Source organism: Sipha flava, unplaced genomic scaffold (assembly GCF_003268045.1).
Source record: "Sipha flava isolate LNK unplaced genomic scaffold, YSA_version1 89_pilon_pilon, whole genome shotgun sequence".
In the NCBI taxonomy this organism is placed as follows: Eukaryota; Metazoa; Arthropoda; class Insecta; order Hemiptera; family Aphididae; genus Sipha; species Sipha flava.
This window is the reverse complement of record NW_020273631.1, coordinates 505,351-524,306: the sequence shown is the minus strand read 5'-3', so window position 1 is coordinate 524,306 and position 18,956 is coordinate 505,351. Positions and strand designations below refer to the sequence as shown.

General features: G+C 30.8%; 1 protein-coding gene across 3 annotated transcripts in view; it reads left to right on the top strand.

Moving 5' to 3' along the window:
* Window positions 1–12,097: 12,097 nt before the first annotated feature.
* Window positions 12,098–18,956, top strand: part of LOC112693690 — a 27,483-nt gene continuing 20,624 nt past the window's right edge. For 2 of the 3 annotated variants that reach the window (XM_025568881.1, XM_025568883.1), the window contains exons 1-4: window positions 12,098–12,224; window positions 12,942–13,730; window positions 13,914–14,001; window positions 14,213–14,312. In XM_025568881.1, coding sequence (XP_025424666.1) covers window positions 12,989–13,730; window positions 13,914–14,001; window positions 14,213–14,312 — 930 coding nt within the window. In that variant the 5' untranslated portion in view covers window positions 12,098–12,224; window positions 12,942–12,988. The remainder of the gene's footprint in view (window positions 12,225–12,941; window positions 13,731–13,913; window positions 14,002–14,212; window positions 14,313–18,956) is intronic. The other variant, XM_025568882.1, reaches the window with a different exon arrangement.

The window sequence follows — 18,956 nt, the reverse complement described above, 5'->3', positions numbered from 1 at the left end:
CTCTTTGCAGCACAACATAAATGACACAAAAATAAACCCATACTGCACACAAAAAGACATTTTAAGTACTTATATACAATTGGTTTTACTTGGTTTATGTAACACAGAATTACTTTGAGGAAAAAAAAATACATTTCGTACTTCAGTATACGTGGTGGGATAAAAAATGTCCCGTGGTGCACTATCGGTAGTCGCATCTGTCACTGGTCAATAAATTATATACAGAAATGAATAAATAATTTATGAAACATTTTTTTTTTTTTTTCCGGCTTTACGATCCATTGAGGATCTTTATCGCCAAAACTATCTCCTCCCATTTCTCTCTATCTTGTGCTATGATTTGCCAATTCGTCCTAACTTCTTGGCCTATCGCATTCCATATTTCATTTACGCTGTCTATCCATCTTCTTCGGGGTCTTCCCCTTGGTCTTTTCCCTGTTGGCGTCCAAGTCATTATTTCTTTTATCAGGCATCCTTCCGCACGCCACGCATGTCCAGCCCATTGCATTCTTATACTTTTAACGTATTGTACAATATTTTCTCTTTTGTATAGGTTCTCGAGTTGTGCATTCGATCTTAATTCCCATTTTTGGGTTTCGGTATTAAATACTGGACCATGTATTCTTCTTAAGATTTTCCTTTCAAATCTACTTAGTTTTTCTTCATCACCTTTAGTTGTGGCCCATGTGGCACATGCATACGTCAATACCGGTCTTATGTAACTTATATAAAGTTTTTCTTTGACATTTTTTGATATCAATTTTGATTTAAATATCGTCTCCATTGCAAAATAACATCGATTTTCTGCATTCAGCCTCACATTAATTTCTTCGTGCATAATATTTTTGTTGTTTAGAGTTACACCAAGATACTTAAATTCTTTAACTTGTTCGAATTCCTTATTTTCTACTTTAAGGTTGGAGCTATCCTCTGATCTTCTTGTTATTGCCATGTATTTTGTCTTCTCTTCATTTACTAAAAGACCCATATTTTTACTTGCCTTCATTAATTTCTTCAGATTCATTTGGACTTCTGTTCTAGTATTTCCAGTGATTATTATGTCATCTGCGTATGCGAGTAGTAGTCCTCTGTGAGGTGACCAGGCATCTCCGTTTGATATTTCACGTACCACGCTTTCCAATGCCATGTTAAATAATATGGGTAACATGGCATCCCCTTGTCTTAGTCCACTTTTGATTTCAAAAGCCATAGACACCTCATTCCCAAGTTTAACTTTGCTATACGTTTCACTGTTCCATAATTGTACCATTTTGATAATTTTCAAAGGGATCCCAAATGTCTTGAGCACCTCCCATAGTTTTTCCCTGTTCACGCTATCATAGGCCTGTTTATAGTCCACAAACACCATATGTAGGTCTTTAGCGTATTCATAATGCTTTTCCATTAATTGTCTCACTACAAATATATGGTCTGTGGTTGATCTTCCTTTTCTGAATCCACTTTGGTATTCACCTACAGTTTCTTCGGCGTATCTCTCTAATCGTTTTAATATTATTAACGATAGAACCTTGTATCCTGTATTTAATAGGGTTATCCCCCTGTAGTTTTTTACTTTTCTTCGATCTCCTTTTTTGAATATTGGGCAAAATAATAAATAATTTATGAAACATAAAATTATTTATTATTTATTTATTTAAACAATTTTAATAATTTTATGATTTACCTTCAACTACTGCGGTATTGTACGAAGCAAGTCTTATTTTTTCCAATGCATAACGGAACATCACAAATTGAACATTTCCAATTTGTTCGAGTTTCGTTATCTTTTGTGTTGCAAAGTGTACATCTTCTTGTTGATCTTTTAGGTTGATGTGTAGGTCGATTCATTCTTATTGATGGTGAAACTATTGGTTTTCCTTTTTTAATACTAACTAGCGATGGCAACGATGACTGTAGAAGTCATACGTCGTTTTTGCACTAACGTTTTCGATACAAATTCATAGGCGCAACTAGACCTCTTAAAAGTGGGCTGCTATCATAAATCAGTGAATGCATCACAAAGCCATCACATTTAAACTGTTTTTATGATGTTCTTTTTGAACACAGTTCTTTATAAATAATATGGGCATTAACTATTGAAGCATCGATAAAATAAATAAAAATTCGATGCCACCACTTGTGACTTTTTCTGTCAATTTAGTAAGATTTTTAATTCTGATCAAACTTGTCGACGCAATTCATATTATTATTATAGTTTAGTAGAACTTTAGAGTAATTAAACATAGTTGCAGAATCATTTTTGGATTTTCTTTGTATCTGAGTTACATTTTGTGGATCATGCAAATTAGATAATAAACTAATGATTCGTTTATTCTTCTATTTTACTATAGATATATTATCTTGATCAGTTATTTGCCAGTCATAATCATCCACTTTCATATTTTTATCTATCCATAATTTTGGTAAATATTTTCTCATTAAATTTATTGTTCCACAAGAGTAGTATGTATTTGTATGTTCTAGCTCCATTTTTTACAGGGAGATTCAAAATATTTGACCGAAAGTCCCACGGTAAACTTTTTTTAGTTACCGTGCTCACGATTTTTTTTCAAAAACCTATATGTATAGGCGAATGCGCGGTGAGCCGTCAGTCAGTCGGTCTCGAGATGCGCGTCAAAGGCGATTCACACTTTTGTTTCACGCCGTGTAAACGTTTTAATTATTTGTCGGTGCGCATTATCAAAATGGATCAAATTAAATGTATTCAATTAATTGAAACATGTAAAAAATATCCTATTTTGTGGAATTCGCGAGAAAAGGCGTATCACAATAAAAACAAGCGAGAGGATGCCTGGCGAGAAATTGGAGCATATTTACATCTCCCAGTTTCAGTATTGAAGGCGAAGATGTCATGCGCGTGAAATTCATGATGAGGTCATCAACTAATTCGACTTGCATATCCCTCATTAGCCTGTTTCCGTATTGAAATCGCTGGCAAAATATTTCTTTCATCCACCAACGGCGTTGACGTTTATGCCAACTTGCAATTCTTTTTTTTAAAATATGGGCTGCAATAAAGGCAAATGCTGCAGCCGCACGAAGTGGTACCATAGGACTAACAGTAGGAACATTTGCCATGGCTGCCTCGCGGATACTGACGGCTCACCCTTTATCTAGGTGAGTCACGACTCACCATGAATCAGATTCGCGGGACTCGCTCACGGTAGTGATGCGCGAGTATGACTCACGAGTCAAACTCGCGCCGTCTAAACGCACCTTAAGAATTTAATTTTTGTTATACGATCGTTAATTATATGGAATGGGCGCATGTAAACGCCACAAGTACCTTTTTTTACTGTGAACTCCGCCAGTGAAGAAAATCGAGCAGTAGCATAAAATTATTATGATATATTATAATAGAAAATATAAAATATAATACAAAAAAAATATATATAAAAATATAAAATATATTGTAATACGTAATAAGTAATAATAAGTGAATATTATTATTATAATATTATTTAATATCATACCTCCATTTTATTTCACTAGACACATATTTTATATTTTGGTTATATTTGTAGTTGTTAAATAAAACCAATAAATTGCCTCGTTGACCAGTAATCAATTTTATATTGTTGCTTTGTTGCGACATATTTCGTTCAGTATACAATATACAGAGACACGCAGACTACGAATGAAAAGTTCGTTAAAGTATACTTTATGTATACCTTACCTACTGCCGATATCATCATTGGAAATACTAATTTCAGATAATATGAAGATAAAATTATTAATAAATTAAACAATGTGGATATATATCCTTGAAATGAATCGAACCATGACAATAATTTTATCAATTTCGAAATGCATCATCGCAATACATGTCAACGTATTTAATGTGAAAAGGCACGTGGCTATGTGAGCATTGAGCAGGTAAACAAAAAAAAAAATTGGAAGAGTATACATTTACCCATTACAGCAGTGGCGTATTTATGGGGTGCCGAGGGGGCCCGGTATTATGTAATAATATTTTTTTTCAATTATTTTTATTTATGCTGTTACGAAGCGAATGCGATTCTCGTTGCTAAAGTGATTTAAAATAACAGTATTTAGTTAAACATTATTAATTGCTACGAATATTTATTTGTAATTATTAGTTCTTAATTTTAATTTTTATAGTGATCTCGTTCATTTTTTAGTCCACTTTTATTGAAATAATATTTCTAAAACTAAAATGGCACATGTCAAGAAAACCAAATTTGTTCCAAGCTCCTCAATGAAACGACGTGACAATTTGGTGGCTTCAGATTACACCAATGTTCCTAAGTTCATACCGTCTTATCAGATTAAACATGAAAAACCGAACATGTTATCTTTGATATCGATGGATTACCAGCAAACCTGGACAAAAGAGAAAAATGAATATTTGAAATCGCAAACTGCAAGTAATAATGAAAAAAAAGAAAAAAACTTGAAGGCGAAGATTAAACTGATCCAACAAAGAAATGTATTCCCGAAAGTAACAGATAAACCTTCTGTAAAAAAAACAGCGAAGTACGATCATATTCAGTCCAGGTATATGAAAATTAATCAAAAACCGCAAATTCCGAGTGAAAAAAAACTGTTATTAAACGATCAACATAAGACGACAACAAAATTTCGAAGTAGAATCTAACGTAGAAGCTGATGTTTGGAGTAGTATACACTAAATTCAGGGATTGGAAATTAACTTTCTAGTCCAATACCTTTAAAATTCCAACTGACCACTCGAAATATATGTGAATGTAGTCAAGATGAAGCCTTTACGTGCAGTAATTTTGAATAATTTGCTATTTCAAGATGGTCTTAATAACATTATTTAATCTTAATTCTTCACTAAAATTTAATAAGGTACGAACAATTCCCGATTTGAGTTATTTTTATTTTTCATTAAGTCCTTTCGATACCAATTTAAATACACATGTACAATTAATAACAATTGTTGAATCGATGATTACAGAAACGTTGCGAGTCTCGTATTTTACGAAGTTGAGTATTAATAAGAACTTATTCTAGTCATATGTTTCTATGCATTTAATGTAAAAACGTATTTAGTTATACTTTTTTTTTATTAAATAAATTAATAATAATCAGTGTTTTTACATTAAACGCATTGAAATACATGACTAGTATTCGTTTTTACTTATATCTGAATTTCATAAAATATATAATTCGTAACGTTTTTTACGATTATCGATTCTAATATATTTTAAAATTTGAAAGTTATTATTATATCATAATTACATTGGACTTTTTGATAATTTACAGTTGGCCTTGAGAGGGCATTATGAAAAATAAAAATAAATAATAATCAAAAGTGAAATTGGGCATTTTTTTGTAAATTATTTAGTGTAAATTTTGATCATACATTAAAACGTCATCTTGTTAAAGGTAATTCATCATGCCTGCACAATACAGTACACGCAAAGGCTTTCCCTATAGGTTTATTACATGTACACATATTATAAGTGGTTTTTCACTGTTGTAATTCAAATGACTTGGATCAATTTACTTTTATATTTACTATGGAAATAGTATTCGTTGAAAGTTTACGATGAAATAAACCTTACAATTTTGTTTGGAACTTGTATTATATTATAGTTCTTGATTGGGTACGAAATTAAGTAACTGATCATATTTACTAAGATATACTGTATGTAATTTGATACTTATTATTCAATCATTAAGTCGTAAATTAAATTAGTGGCAACACGTGCATAAAAATGGAATTGAAGAATAGCTATTTTATATAAAAATAATTTTATATTAAGCATTATATATCGTTACTGATTTTAATAAACAAATGAATGATGGATAATGAATATCATATAACACACAGTATACGGTTGTAGATATGCTTAGTAATTTAGTTTCGTATCCAATCAAGAACAAATAAATCATATTATATTGCAAACAATATTTAAAGGTTTATTCTATCGTATATTTTTAATGTATGCTTTTTTTTATAGTAAATATAAAAGTAGATCACTTGATTATCTCACTTTTTAATAAACCGTAATTCGACGTATTTTTTAATAACTTTATTACATTTTAATTAAATAAAGTCTGTTTTGTGTAAAAAGTGAACTTTATTTGACATTGTACTAATGAATATTAAAAATTTGTTCTTAGGTACTGTTTTAAATATACTAAATTTATATAAACTGATACAAAAGCGTTGTTGATATTGTTTAAATCGTAAAACATAAAAAATGAATATTTAGTAGGTCGAAATATTGTATTTTAGTTACATATATACAGACACATTTTGAAATATTTATAACTACAAAAATTCAGCCTTTGAAATATTCATAATAAATTATACAAAATAATGGCTATTTTGTAGTTACATAGAAATAAAAATGTCCAAAGTTATTTTCACAGCTAGGTAATAATAGGAATAAAAATATGAATTTAACCAAAAGTATTTATTTTGACTATTTTATGAAACTGTATCTTACCTTTTAAAATAAAAAAAAATAAATGTAAAATGATGAATGTTTAGACACTTACAATATTTCCATCATTTTATCACAATGGAGCACTCTATATGTATGCCTCCTTATAAAAAACATGATGAAGATTGTTTTTTTACTTTTATACATTATGATTTTATTCGATAAAAAAAAACAAAATATAGAATATTATACCATCTATAAAAAGCAGTAAAATCGATAAATTAATTTATTAGTACTTTAAGCAATTTTGGCTTTAGTATGAATTTTAATAAATTTTAAAATAAGTTATAGTATATATTATATTTACGTATATTCAATAATAGAAATATCTAGGCTATCGACATTTTATATTAAATGCTGACTCGTAAGAACTACGTTCAAAATTCTTCCTTTATGTAAGCAATATATTTTTCACCAACTAGATACCTTTTTTTTCTTTTTTTTCAGGTTCAGAAGCGTGAGCAGGGAGGGAAATATGGGTTCCCATTGCTGCATCCTTGTCCACATCGATTATTTGATATATATACAATAAACATTACAATAAAACATTAAGCAAACGAGTTCTGACATTAGGGATTTTTGTCACAGGTAGCCAAAATCTCTAGTGTCAGAACTCGTTTGCTTATTATCGTTGATTACTTTTATTATTTTGTTTGAGTTCTTAACAATAACAGTCGCAGAACATTTTTTCTTAGTGCATCTAAAATTTGAACATCCACTCATTAAAACACGGTATTCACTAAATTTATAATTATCAATATAAAAACATTGTTTTTCTCACCAAGATTCAAAAATATCAGAAATTTCTACGTCATATTAAAGTTTACGTCGTCAACACACTAGTCACCATTGTACCGTCCATAATATCTACCATACCTACTGAAACTTTACGTGTCATGTGTGTGAATGTGTCGTGCGAAAACTAGTTATTTATTTTCAGTTAAACGACGGATTTCGTCGTGTGTAAACGAGTCGTCGACTTTCAGGTAAAAAATTTTGAATGTGCGCAAACGAATTGCAACGGTATACTATAGAGCAGCTGTTCCTAATGCGTGTTCCGCGGAACATAAAGGTTCCGTTGGACAACCTCAAGGTTTCGCAAGATGTCATATGAAAATATTGAAGGTAGTTATTGTACTGAACAATAATCACGAACTATCTTGAAATCTTGAAAACCTTTTTTTTTTTTTTTTTTGGAATATTGGTTTTTCAATAAATTTGGGGTTAAGGCTGCTGTAGAACTCCAAACAAATTAGTTCCTAGTTAAGTAGAAGTTAACCGTGTATCTAGTTGATTAATATTTATAGTAAAGTTATATATATATATATTACACATATGTTTCTTATTTAATTTTAAATGTTACATAAGTTAAAACTATTATTTTCTTATTCGTCTATGATTTTGAACATCACATTTCTGTTTCCACATCGCTAACGATCGTATGACGTTGATAAATTATTTATATGTATTAGCACAATGTCTTGCACTGACTATGATATCACTGAATAACACTTGATCTAACAGTATGACACCGTTTTACATACATAATACGTGAATAATAATATACGTTATACGTTTATAAAATACGTGTAAAATTCCAATAGGTCATTTTGAAAGTATTCATATCGAATATGATATTAAACGTTGCTATAAAATTAAATTACAGTTTATTAATTATTTTATTTGTACATTGAAAAAGAATGCACGCAACAAATTTATCACATTTTCTTTGTACATATTAAATCCTAGGGGCTAGTTATTCTATTGAATTTTTTTGAGGTCGAAAAAGTTTTTTTTTCTGCGGGTAGTTTATTTTTTTTACATGATAATAAACAGGTAAAATGCATGTATTTATAAATCAAAATTACAGTTCTCAATCATCCGACTGCACCACCCATTTAAATATTGCTTTTATTCGTTGTCATAGTCACCGAAACACTCATAGAAAAATTGAGGAATCAAACCATTACTAAATATTGTATTATAAATGAAAAAAAATCAATGGAATTGCAATGAAATCGAAAAAAATGATAAAAATTGCTTAAAATTGTACTTAAATTGTTTAGATTTTAATTCGTACTTGCATGGAACGAATTTATAACCTACTTAGTAATAAATCCGAAAAATAAAAAAAAAATTTGCTAGTTCAAGAACTTCCGAGGCTTACTTATTACTATATGTGTGCATGATGTATATTTCAAACGTGATTTTTTATGAAAATTTTTTGCTGTCGTATTTTAATTTGTAATGTTAATTTATGTATTTACGCGCTTTTGTATAGTATAAGTATAACGTCAGCTAAACATCACCACTTGTATCGCAATAATCACTCCGAGTGTAAGCGAACAAAGACGTTAAAATAAAAAAAAAAAACTTTTCCCGAAAAAATGTATGTACCAAATATCACAGTCACAATCGACATACACTCATGAAAGCAGGGCCGTCTAGAAGGGGGGGCATTGAGACTATTTTACCCCAGGTCCCAAACTTTTGGTGACCACAAAGTCCATTGCTTTTTTTTTTTGTTAACCCCATAACCGTCCCCTGGTTTGTCATTGTATAGGCCTCATATCCTCAGGGCCCCACTAAATTTTACGACGGCCCTGCGTGAAAGCGGTTTGGTTCAAACACGTAATATCTATGAATCAATGGCAAGTACAATTGATTTACGTTTTCTAATGAATTCCGATGAAATTCATCGTTAAAATATAAAGTAAAATAACAAAATGTACTCGTACGGTTTAAAAAATTTTTATAATAAACATTCAGCGCCTACACATACACTTGCACGACGGCTTCCGGTGGTCCGTGTCGTCGGGCCGCGGAACACCGCCGCCACCGGTCCGGGCGTTCGCTTGTGGCCCGTAATGGGAGTAGAGTACGTTGGGGGTGGACGGCGCGGGCCCGGTACAGCGGTCATTGGTCGCGGCCGGAATGGTGCAGGGACAACGCTGACGGTCGGGGTCCGAGCACCTGTTGATCACGTCGTCCAAACGGTCGACGGTCGGTTGCGCGGCTTGGTCACGTGTCCACTGCTGTTCAGCTCCGGTCGTGCAGCAGCAGGGTCCTGGTGCCGTGGGCCGTTGTTTGTGGCACGTGTTTCCGCAGCATGGTCCCGGTGCCGCGGGTCGTTGTTCGTGGCGCGTGTTTCCGCAGCAGGGTCCCAGTGCCGCGGGTCGTTGTTCGTGGCGCGTTTTCCCGCAGCAGGGTCCTGGTGCCGCGGGCCGTTGCTCGTGGCGTGTGTTTCTGCAACCGGGTCCTATTCGACCACACGTACACCGCTTCGAGTCACACGGGTCAGCCATGTTGATCGGTTTCGGTTGTACGAAGGATTTTCACTGACGCGTATTCTGTGCGCACGGAAACGGGTTCGTCGCGGTTTTGAAATCAATCGTTTCGATTGCTCCGGCGGGATGTTTCTGACGGTTTCGTGCCGATCACTTGGATACCAGACCGTCTTCGAACACGGAATAGCCAGTTGGGTCTTTTTTTTATTATCTTAAATCGTTACCAAAGGTTTAGAATTTTCAGACCGACTGCATTATTTTCATTTTTTGTGCAGTCCCCGAATAAAAAACTCTGGATCTAAACTGATAAACTATAAATAATGCACTAGTGGCGTGGGTACGAAAATAGGACTATGGTTAATAATCGCTTCTCCCCGAAGTTATTAAGACTATTTTCATTGTATAAAAATTTACGTTTTATATTTAGTTATGAATGGTCCCAACATGTAACAATGGTTTTATTCAAGTGTACAGGGGCTAAGTGATCGGTCTAGATATGGGACTTTTATGATGGATTTTATTTACAAAATTATGAAATGCGTCAACACTATAAATCAAAACTTTAAAAACTATAGGCACAATTATTATATTTTTTTTTTAATTTAAATCAAATTTATTATTAAAATTAAAAATATTTAATTAATTAATAAAATATTTTTTGCAGCATCATTTACTACCCACGTATCGCATCCATTTGTTGCAACGCTGAAAACTTAAATCTTTATTAATCCCTTTTTGATATTGAAATGTAACTTTTTTGATATGAACAATAATTGTTATAAATTATTGTTCATATCAATTAATTGTTATAAATAAATTATTTATGTTTCATACTAAAGATAATTTTTGCTAATGTAAACGTTATTTCAGATCTTTAGTAATCTTACCATCAGATGTGATTTGTGATCTAGGTATACAATTTTTTCTACTTGTTCTAGTTTTTGATTATTTATGTATACATCAGTTTTTATTTTCGAATTTTTGATGCATACTAAAATCATTTTTTTTTCACTATTTATTTTCATAACTAATATTACTTGAGTTAGATTAATAACTATAAGAAAATTGTATGTTAAGTTAAAATAATATTTCTTTCGAAATAATGCATAAATGCATGTGCATATGTCCTACATTTAAATTTATTGAGGTTAGACACCATAGGATATATTGAAATAATAAAATGATTATATGATTTCTTCCATAATTTCTTATTATTTTTATTTAATATTATACTCTAGTGTTATCGTGATATAAAATTCACTGGACAAAGCGTAAACTAGATTTGGTTCTATGATATAAGGATGAGTGCCACTAGAACCCAAATATTAGGGATGCTGAAATTTCCGAAAATAAAATTAAATGGTATTTAATTGTAAATACTATAGATTATATAGATCTGAAAAAAAAAACAAAAGTGCTACATTTTAACTCAGGGGTGCTAAGAACCCATTTCTCCCCCTAGTCCTATATAAGGATATAAGGACATAAATAAGACCATTGTACCGGTTATAAGAAAAACCGTCGGTCTCATCCCTTCACGAGCTCCTTATGGAATCAAATCGTAAATATCTGTCCGCCGGTAGTAAAAAAAAACTTAGTGGATAACCTAATACATATTATATCCAATATGACCAAAATAATTATCATAGAAAAATTATTGAAAAAATAAGGTTTAAAATGAGTACCTTTTAGTTTACGATATTTAGCATACGGTATTAGCATACCAATACATTATATACACGGTAAAGAAAACGACGATTCGGCTATTCATCTCTGGCCACCACGTTCCCCTGTCTTCACAGTGCGTGATTTTTTTTTTATGGCGCTACATAAAAGATAAAGTGTATGTATCATCATTAGCCACAAACTTGGAAGAGCTTAAAATCAGAACCACAGATGATGCGAATGTCGTAACACCAGGTATGATCAACAACGTTCGGAAGGAATTCGATCACCGTATAAATGCATATCGGGCAGCCGGTGGGGGTCATATTGAACATTTGTAACCAAAGTAATTAAAACTTGACTATTTTGAAAATATATTTTACTTAATTTCACCCTTTCATGTTCATTATTTAAGATGAACATATATTTTTTAAATAGGATGAAGACTTTTGATACACTGTGTACATTTATGTATTATGCGTTACGCTTCTCTGGACCTTCTGTTTTTCAGGTAGCGAAACAAAACTATGCACTGTTCGAGTGCACCGATTGCGTCGAGGTAAATCGTCCTCGCGTGTACGACGTACAACATACGTCACCGACCTTCGCGCACGGCTCGTCGCTACGGTTGATATTGTACGGGTGCGCTATTGCTGGGCGTAAGTACTGAAGAGAACAGCTGCCGTTGTCGTGCGTATCTTGTCGCCCAACATTTGTCGGCCGACTCGCGGTTTGTTACAATTGCGGAGCAACACGATCTCAGTGTTCCGTTCGCGAGCAGCTAAGGAGTTATCACAACATTTTCGCCGAAGTACGTCTGCATCCCCGAGTAAATATTGCGTACAACCGTAGTAATGTGTTGTAAGAATAATTTAGACTCGATTGTTTTGTCGATCGACGTAGATTTATGGTGAACACTTATGATGATGTATAAAAAATAATGTTTAACACGACAGTGAAATTGTTTTCATCGATGGTTACAATTACAACAGTACATTTGTATTAAATCTGATGTGCTGATAGTGTATTTATTTTTAATTACATCCCTTTCGTGAAAGTTCTTATTATTAACGACCATATGAAAAAAACAATTTAAAATTAAATTAAAAAAAAAAAAACCAATATTTATTAATTTCAAAACAAATAACCGAAAGTTCAATAATTTTATTTGAACCCTAAAAAAAACATACGTTTGGATATATCTTTGATAGTTTATAATTCTTATTTATATTTTATATCATGTTTTATACATTTATTATTAAATTTTCTTTAGATTATTTTTCAATAAATTAGCAATCATTCATTATTTACGTATGGTATCACTTCTAAGTTGATATTATTATAAATAGAAATAAACTAAAACATTCATAAAATATTTTTATACTCGTAATAACATTGAATGCAGTACAATTTATTACATTTTATGTAATAGTATTATTAAATCGGTATTAACATGTAACTAATTTATTTCTATTATAATAATTTTTTAACGTAAGAGAAATAATTAATTTGTGTGTATCATGTACAGGTCAGTTGAAAGATTGTTTCATCAAATTAACGAAGAATTAAATCCAGATGAGTGCAGAAATTAAAACAAAAAATATTTTCAACTCAAAGTTGGCAACATTTGTGACAATACGCCAAATTTTGAACCCCAGTACTACGAAAATATGTGGTTACAATGTTTACCATTTGTTAATAATATTATTTATGTTTTATATGCTTACATTATCAATTTCACTGATAGTAAGTTTATACTACATTATGAATGATAACATTGAAATATCGTTGTACTGGGGGTACATCGAAAATTTCATTTTTGCATGTTTTAAAATGATTAATATTCTGTACAATTCAAAAGACTTAAAGAAGTACATGCACGTAACGTCATACAACTTCATGACGTACCAACACTACAATCAAAAGATTTTCAAAAATTGGCAATATCGTTTAACATTATTAATTATATTATACTTAATAATAATCAACTTTGCTTATTTTTCTTGGGGTCTGATTCCGCTTCTTTTCAATCACAATTCAATTTCGATTCGAAGATTCGATGGTTCAGTTGAAAAATACCAATTGAACATTTACAATTTATTTTTAATTGTTCCAGCCGATATGTATAATGACAATTTTAATGTATTTTTCTCATTTGAACTCTTAACACTATGTATTTTTACATATTTCACGATCATACCTGACATTCTTATATTTACGATGATATTTGCATTAACATGCCAACTGGAAGCAGTTAATGATGCAATCAGTTCTCTCGGATACAACGCAAACGCATCGGATAACATGAAAACTTATGGTTGGTATAATTTTACAGAGACCAATTTTTAATATAGTTCAATTTCTGTTCGATTTTACCTAATACACGTTGCCATTATTTTATGATTCCATAAAATCATTTATACTTAATAAATAAATGTATTGATTTTGTAAAATCATATAATATTTAAGTTCACAATTCAAAATTTCATCGTTTTTTTAGTTAACAAAACTCAAGAGATGATTGAAGTTAAACGTGATGTTTATAATGATTTAAAAATTCTAATTACAGACCACCAGAACGTTATAAAGTGAGTTTATTGTTTGAATTTAAAAAATATCATAGTTTCTGACATTTCAGTAACATCACATAAATCATGTTATTCATTGAAAACTTAATAAAACTAAAAATTGTTTTGTTTTGAGATATGATCTCTATAAATACCAATGAAAAATACCAAAATAAATTTAAATATTGAAGAAAATTTAAAAAGATATTTAAGAAAAAAAATTGTTTGATAGACAGATGCATGGTTTTTATGGAAAGATACGATCAACATTATTCATTCAGCTATTCGTTACATCAAGCTCACTTATTTTAATCTTGTATATTGCTGATTTGGTAAGTTTCAATTAAATACTCCTTATTAATTAGAAAATATAATGATAACATTACTTTAACCAAAAACCAACTGGGATAATATTTTAATTTGTATTTATCAAATTAATCATTATTTAATATTATTTAACTATACTTAATTAATATTATTTAAATTTAAATTTGAAGTTATCTCTTTCGCAACTTATAAGATTGTATAAAGTTTTTTTAATTTAATTTTTGAGACGAAATTTATTACTTAATAAAACGCTTCCTAGTAAACATGTCAATGTCTATTAGATGTCTATTATATATTATTTATTAGATCAAAATATTTATTTTTGATGTATAATAGATGTCCTTTTTATGTTCCAAAATAAGTCTAAATAAGACACCTATTTAAAGTCTAAGTAAATATTGTTAATATACATATTTAAGACTGTCTTTTATAGGTATACAAACTAGCATTTTAGATGTATAAAAAATATTTATTATTTGAATAGGATATGATACATGACTAATTAATATAGTCTTTAGTCTTAACTATAATATTTATGTTTACCATTATTGACTAATAAGTCCACTTATTTACTATTATACATTTAGAGGTAAATGTACATATTTACAGTTGGATAGGCATTAAATGTAATTAATACATTCAAAAACAAAAATTAATGCCTACACAAAATTAATTTATTTTAATAAGTATAAATAAATAATAATTAATAATTGGAATAGTGCGCACTTCCATAAAATACAATATATAATATGTAAATGATATTATAATAAAACATAACAATACAACTTAATATTATTATTTATTATTTTTATATTTGTCCCGGGTTGGCGCTAATCGTAACCAGTTTTTAATTCTGCATCTAACCACATCTTCGAATCCTGTTGGATGTTTCATCATAGTTACATCTTAAAAGGTTAAAATAATAGTAAAATTAATTTGATAACTTTAATTTGAGTAACACTTTTTAGTTAAAAATAGTCTTATCAAGTACAATACTAAATACTATCAAATCTTTGAAAGCATGTTTTCCAGAGTTTCGACCTTCAAAGTTAAGTAAAAAAAGTTAAGTTTTGTAGTTAGATGTGCAATGGTCTCTTAATAATGTTCTTAACCCATCAGTAGGATGAAATGGCCGGTTCTGCCTCCTCCCCGCAAAACCGCCACACACCCCCGCCAACCATGGATGACCTTACCAATAAGATTTGATCCCAATTAATCATAATTGATCTTTGACCCCAATTAACCTAATTGACACTAATTGGTCAATTAAAAGGGATAATTGACCAATTAGTACTCAATTAAGTACTTAACCTATGATCTTTAACGGATTAATTGACCAATTAGTATCAATCAAGTACTTGACCTATGATCTTTAACGGGGTAATTGGTCAATTAGTGTCAATTAACTATTTGACCTGTGATCTTCAACGGAATAATTGGTCATTTAGCGTCAATTAAGCGCTTAACCTATGATCTTAAATGATTTATCGATCGGTTCCGGGACATCGGCGGCGGCGGGTTTAACCCTTTCGCCTTCGGCCACGACCGCACTTCACCACCCGACTACCCAGTCCATCGACGCAACCACCAAAACTATCACCACTTCACGAGCGCGCTTCCCCGTCCGCCGCGATCCTCGGTCGCCCCGTTACCGTTCCGCTCGGTCAAGGGTTCGGGTCCCGCCCCACCCAGCTCGGTCGCGTCATCGCTGATAACAACTCGATTTTTCGCCATTATCACCGATTTTACCGCGCTCTTTATTCTATCATCGCAGACGCCATTACCACGATTACGTGTAATAAATGATAACCACGCGCGCACGCGCTGACGCGTTTTGATAACGTTATAATTATATAACTATTTTAAGTATAATACTAATATATTCTATATTATAATAAGTAACAACACGTGTTAGACATTTAGCCGCCGCCGCCGCCGTCGCCATCGCCATCGCTGTAGTCTTTTTCATATTAATCTTTTATTTAAATATATATAATATAATGACCACATATGCGTGTTAGATATTAACTCGAGGCTGCTGCCAAAGTCTTTTAGAGATTAACATTACAACACGTGTTGGAGATATAAATATATATATGTTATGGGCAAAAGCCGAAATCGGGCAAACCTCAGAAATGCCCGGGCAAAATGCGAACTGCCCACAATCCTTGAGCAAAATGTCATATTTCGGCTTTTGACCGGGCAAACCTAGTTATGACCAACCTCATTTGGGCAAAACTGCCAAAACCGTATACTGACTTTTATCGTAATGGCAAAACCGTAGAGTCTTAAATATGTTTGCTAATATTAAATACGATTTTTTACGATTATAGATGACCATGCATATCTTGTTAATTTATCGCTGTTATTATATTTTTTCAACTCGTTATATTAAAGGTACACAAAATACACCTTATCAAAATGGGGTTTAAATGTATTATTATTTTTAATTATTTATTTTAACATTATAAAAGTACCTAATATTATTATGTTTATTTTTATACAAATACTTAATATCATTATATTTTATTATTATTTAAGTGTATTAAATTATATCTAAACAATATTTTATGATTATTATTTTTTTTTGTATTTAATATTAGTGAAGTTATTTAAAACGCTACAGTTTGGCCCAAGTGAGGTTTAAATGTATTATTATTTTTAATTATTTATTTTAACATTATAAGAGTACCTAATATTATTATATGTTTATTTTTATACAAATACTTAATATCATTATATTTTTATTATTATTTAAGTGCATTAAATTATATCTAAACAATATTTTATGATTATTATTTTTTTGTATTTAATATTAATGAATTTATTTAAAACGCTACAGTTTAGCCCAAGTGAGGTTTAAATGTATTAATTAAATTTATTCAATTATATTTGTACAATAATATTTATTTTATAATTATTTGTATTTAATATTAGCGAACGTATTTAAGACTACCGTTTTACCCTTACGATAAAAGTCAGTAAACGATTTTGGCAGTTTTGCCCAAATGAGGTTGGTCATAACTAGGTTTGCCTGGTCAAAAGCCGAAATATGACATTTTGCCCAAGGATTTTGGGCAGTTCGCATTTTGCCCGGGCATTTCTGAGGTTTGCCCGATTTCGACTTTTGTCCGTAACATATATATACCATCATCTGATCTTAAGGACTCCGGAAACAGTGGATTAAACATTTAAATGCATCGATTTTTTTTAGACTAAACTACATCAAGTATTAGAGAAACATTGCTTTCCACAAGAAAAATTGTATTTTTCTACTAATTTATTTCCCACAGATGAGGAATCAATTTTTAAGCCATGGAATACAACATATCAACAGGTTATAACGTATAATTCTATATTGATTAGCCTTCACCTTTTTTGAAAGTGCTACACACGAACTATATACATTTATCAATAGCAATTATTAAAATACTTTATAGCACAGAGAATAATAGATATCGTAATTCTTATGTTCCTCTTAAATCTATAGATTTTCATATCTTCTTGTTTTCATAGCTTATAATATATAACGTGTAAAATTTCGAATGAGTTTTTCCGAGTAAAAATAACATATTTATACATTATCCATATAACCCTTACAGACCGAAAAAAAAAAAAATTTTAATTTTTTTTCATTTAAACTATATTCCATTTTTACATTTACCTAAAACATAACCAAAAAAATGTTGAAAAAAAAAATTATCAAGGTGGTGGTGAAAAACAACCCCTTCACGATCGTGAGGGTTCGGTCTTAATAACTAAAAATAAATAAATAGAAACACATCAAAGTGTAAAATGAAACAAATTTATTAAATATTTAGAAATAAGATATTTTAACTTTAAATTAATGAATTAAAAAAATAAATGTTATACTGATATTAATTTTAGAATTTATGAATTATTAACAAATATTTATTTGACCTGATGATAATCTTCAAAACAAGTTTTACCTTTTGACAAAATTAAAAATATCTTACACTTTGTACACATGACTTTTGATCGGCTTGTACAGTCCTTGTGTCTACAACTTAGTGGAGCTTTTAGATCTATTACTCTTGGCCAATGATGGTATCCGTCCAGTCTTACATCTTCTCCAGGAATGGGTGCAGGTGTATTTTTTTTTCGTGGTGGTTCTTCATCTTCTTCAGTATCTTGACAAGTAGATGGTGGTGCTGCTGCCAAAGTTAGGTATTCGCTTATTTCCATTCTAAATTGAAGCAAATCTTTAATTTTTTTTTTCGGCACTTTATTCATTTTACAATTGTGTATATATTCAAACCAACTATTTGTTATTGCCAGGTCGAGTAAGTGTAAAATAACTTTAAGAGGCCATTTTTTTGTTTACAGCCGTTTTCTATAGTATTCCAACATTTGATCAAAATAATCAACGCCACCCATTTTTTCATTATAATTCGATATCATATTTGGAATTTGTACATCAATATATTTGTTTTGTTTTTTTTCCCATCTGGTTACTGTTGATGTTGGTAAACCTCCGTAACATGTTGATGTCGTGACTACAGATTTGTTATCTTTCCATTTTAGCATACAAATTTTTTTATTATCAGATACGACTTCTTCAAACTCCCCTCTCTTCATTTTTGAATCTGCTTTGAATTGATACTTCTGTAAACGGTTAAGTTGTAGAG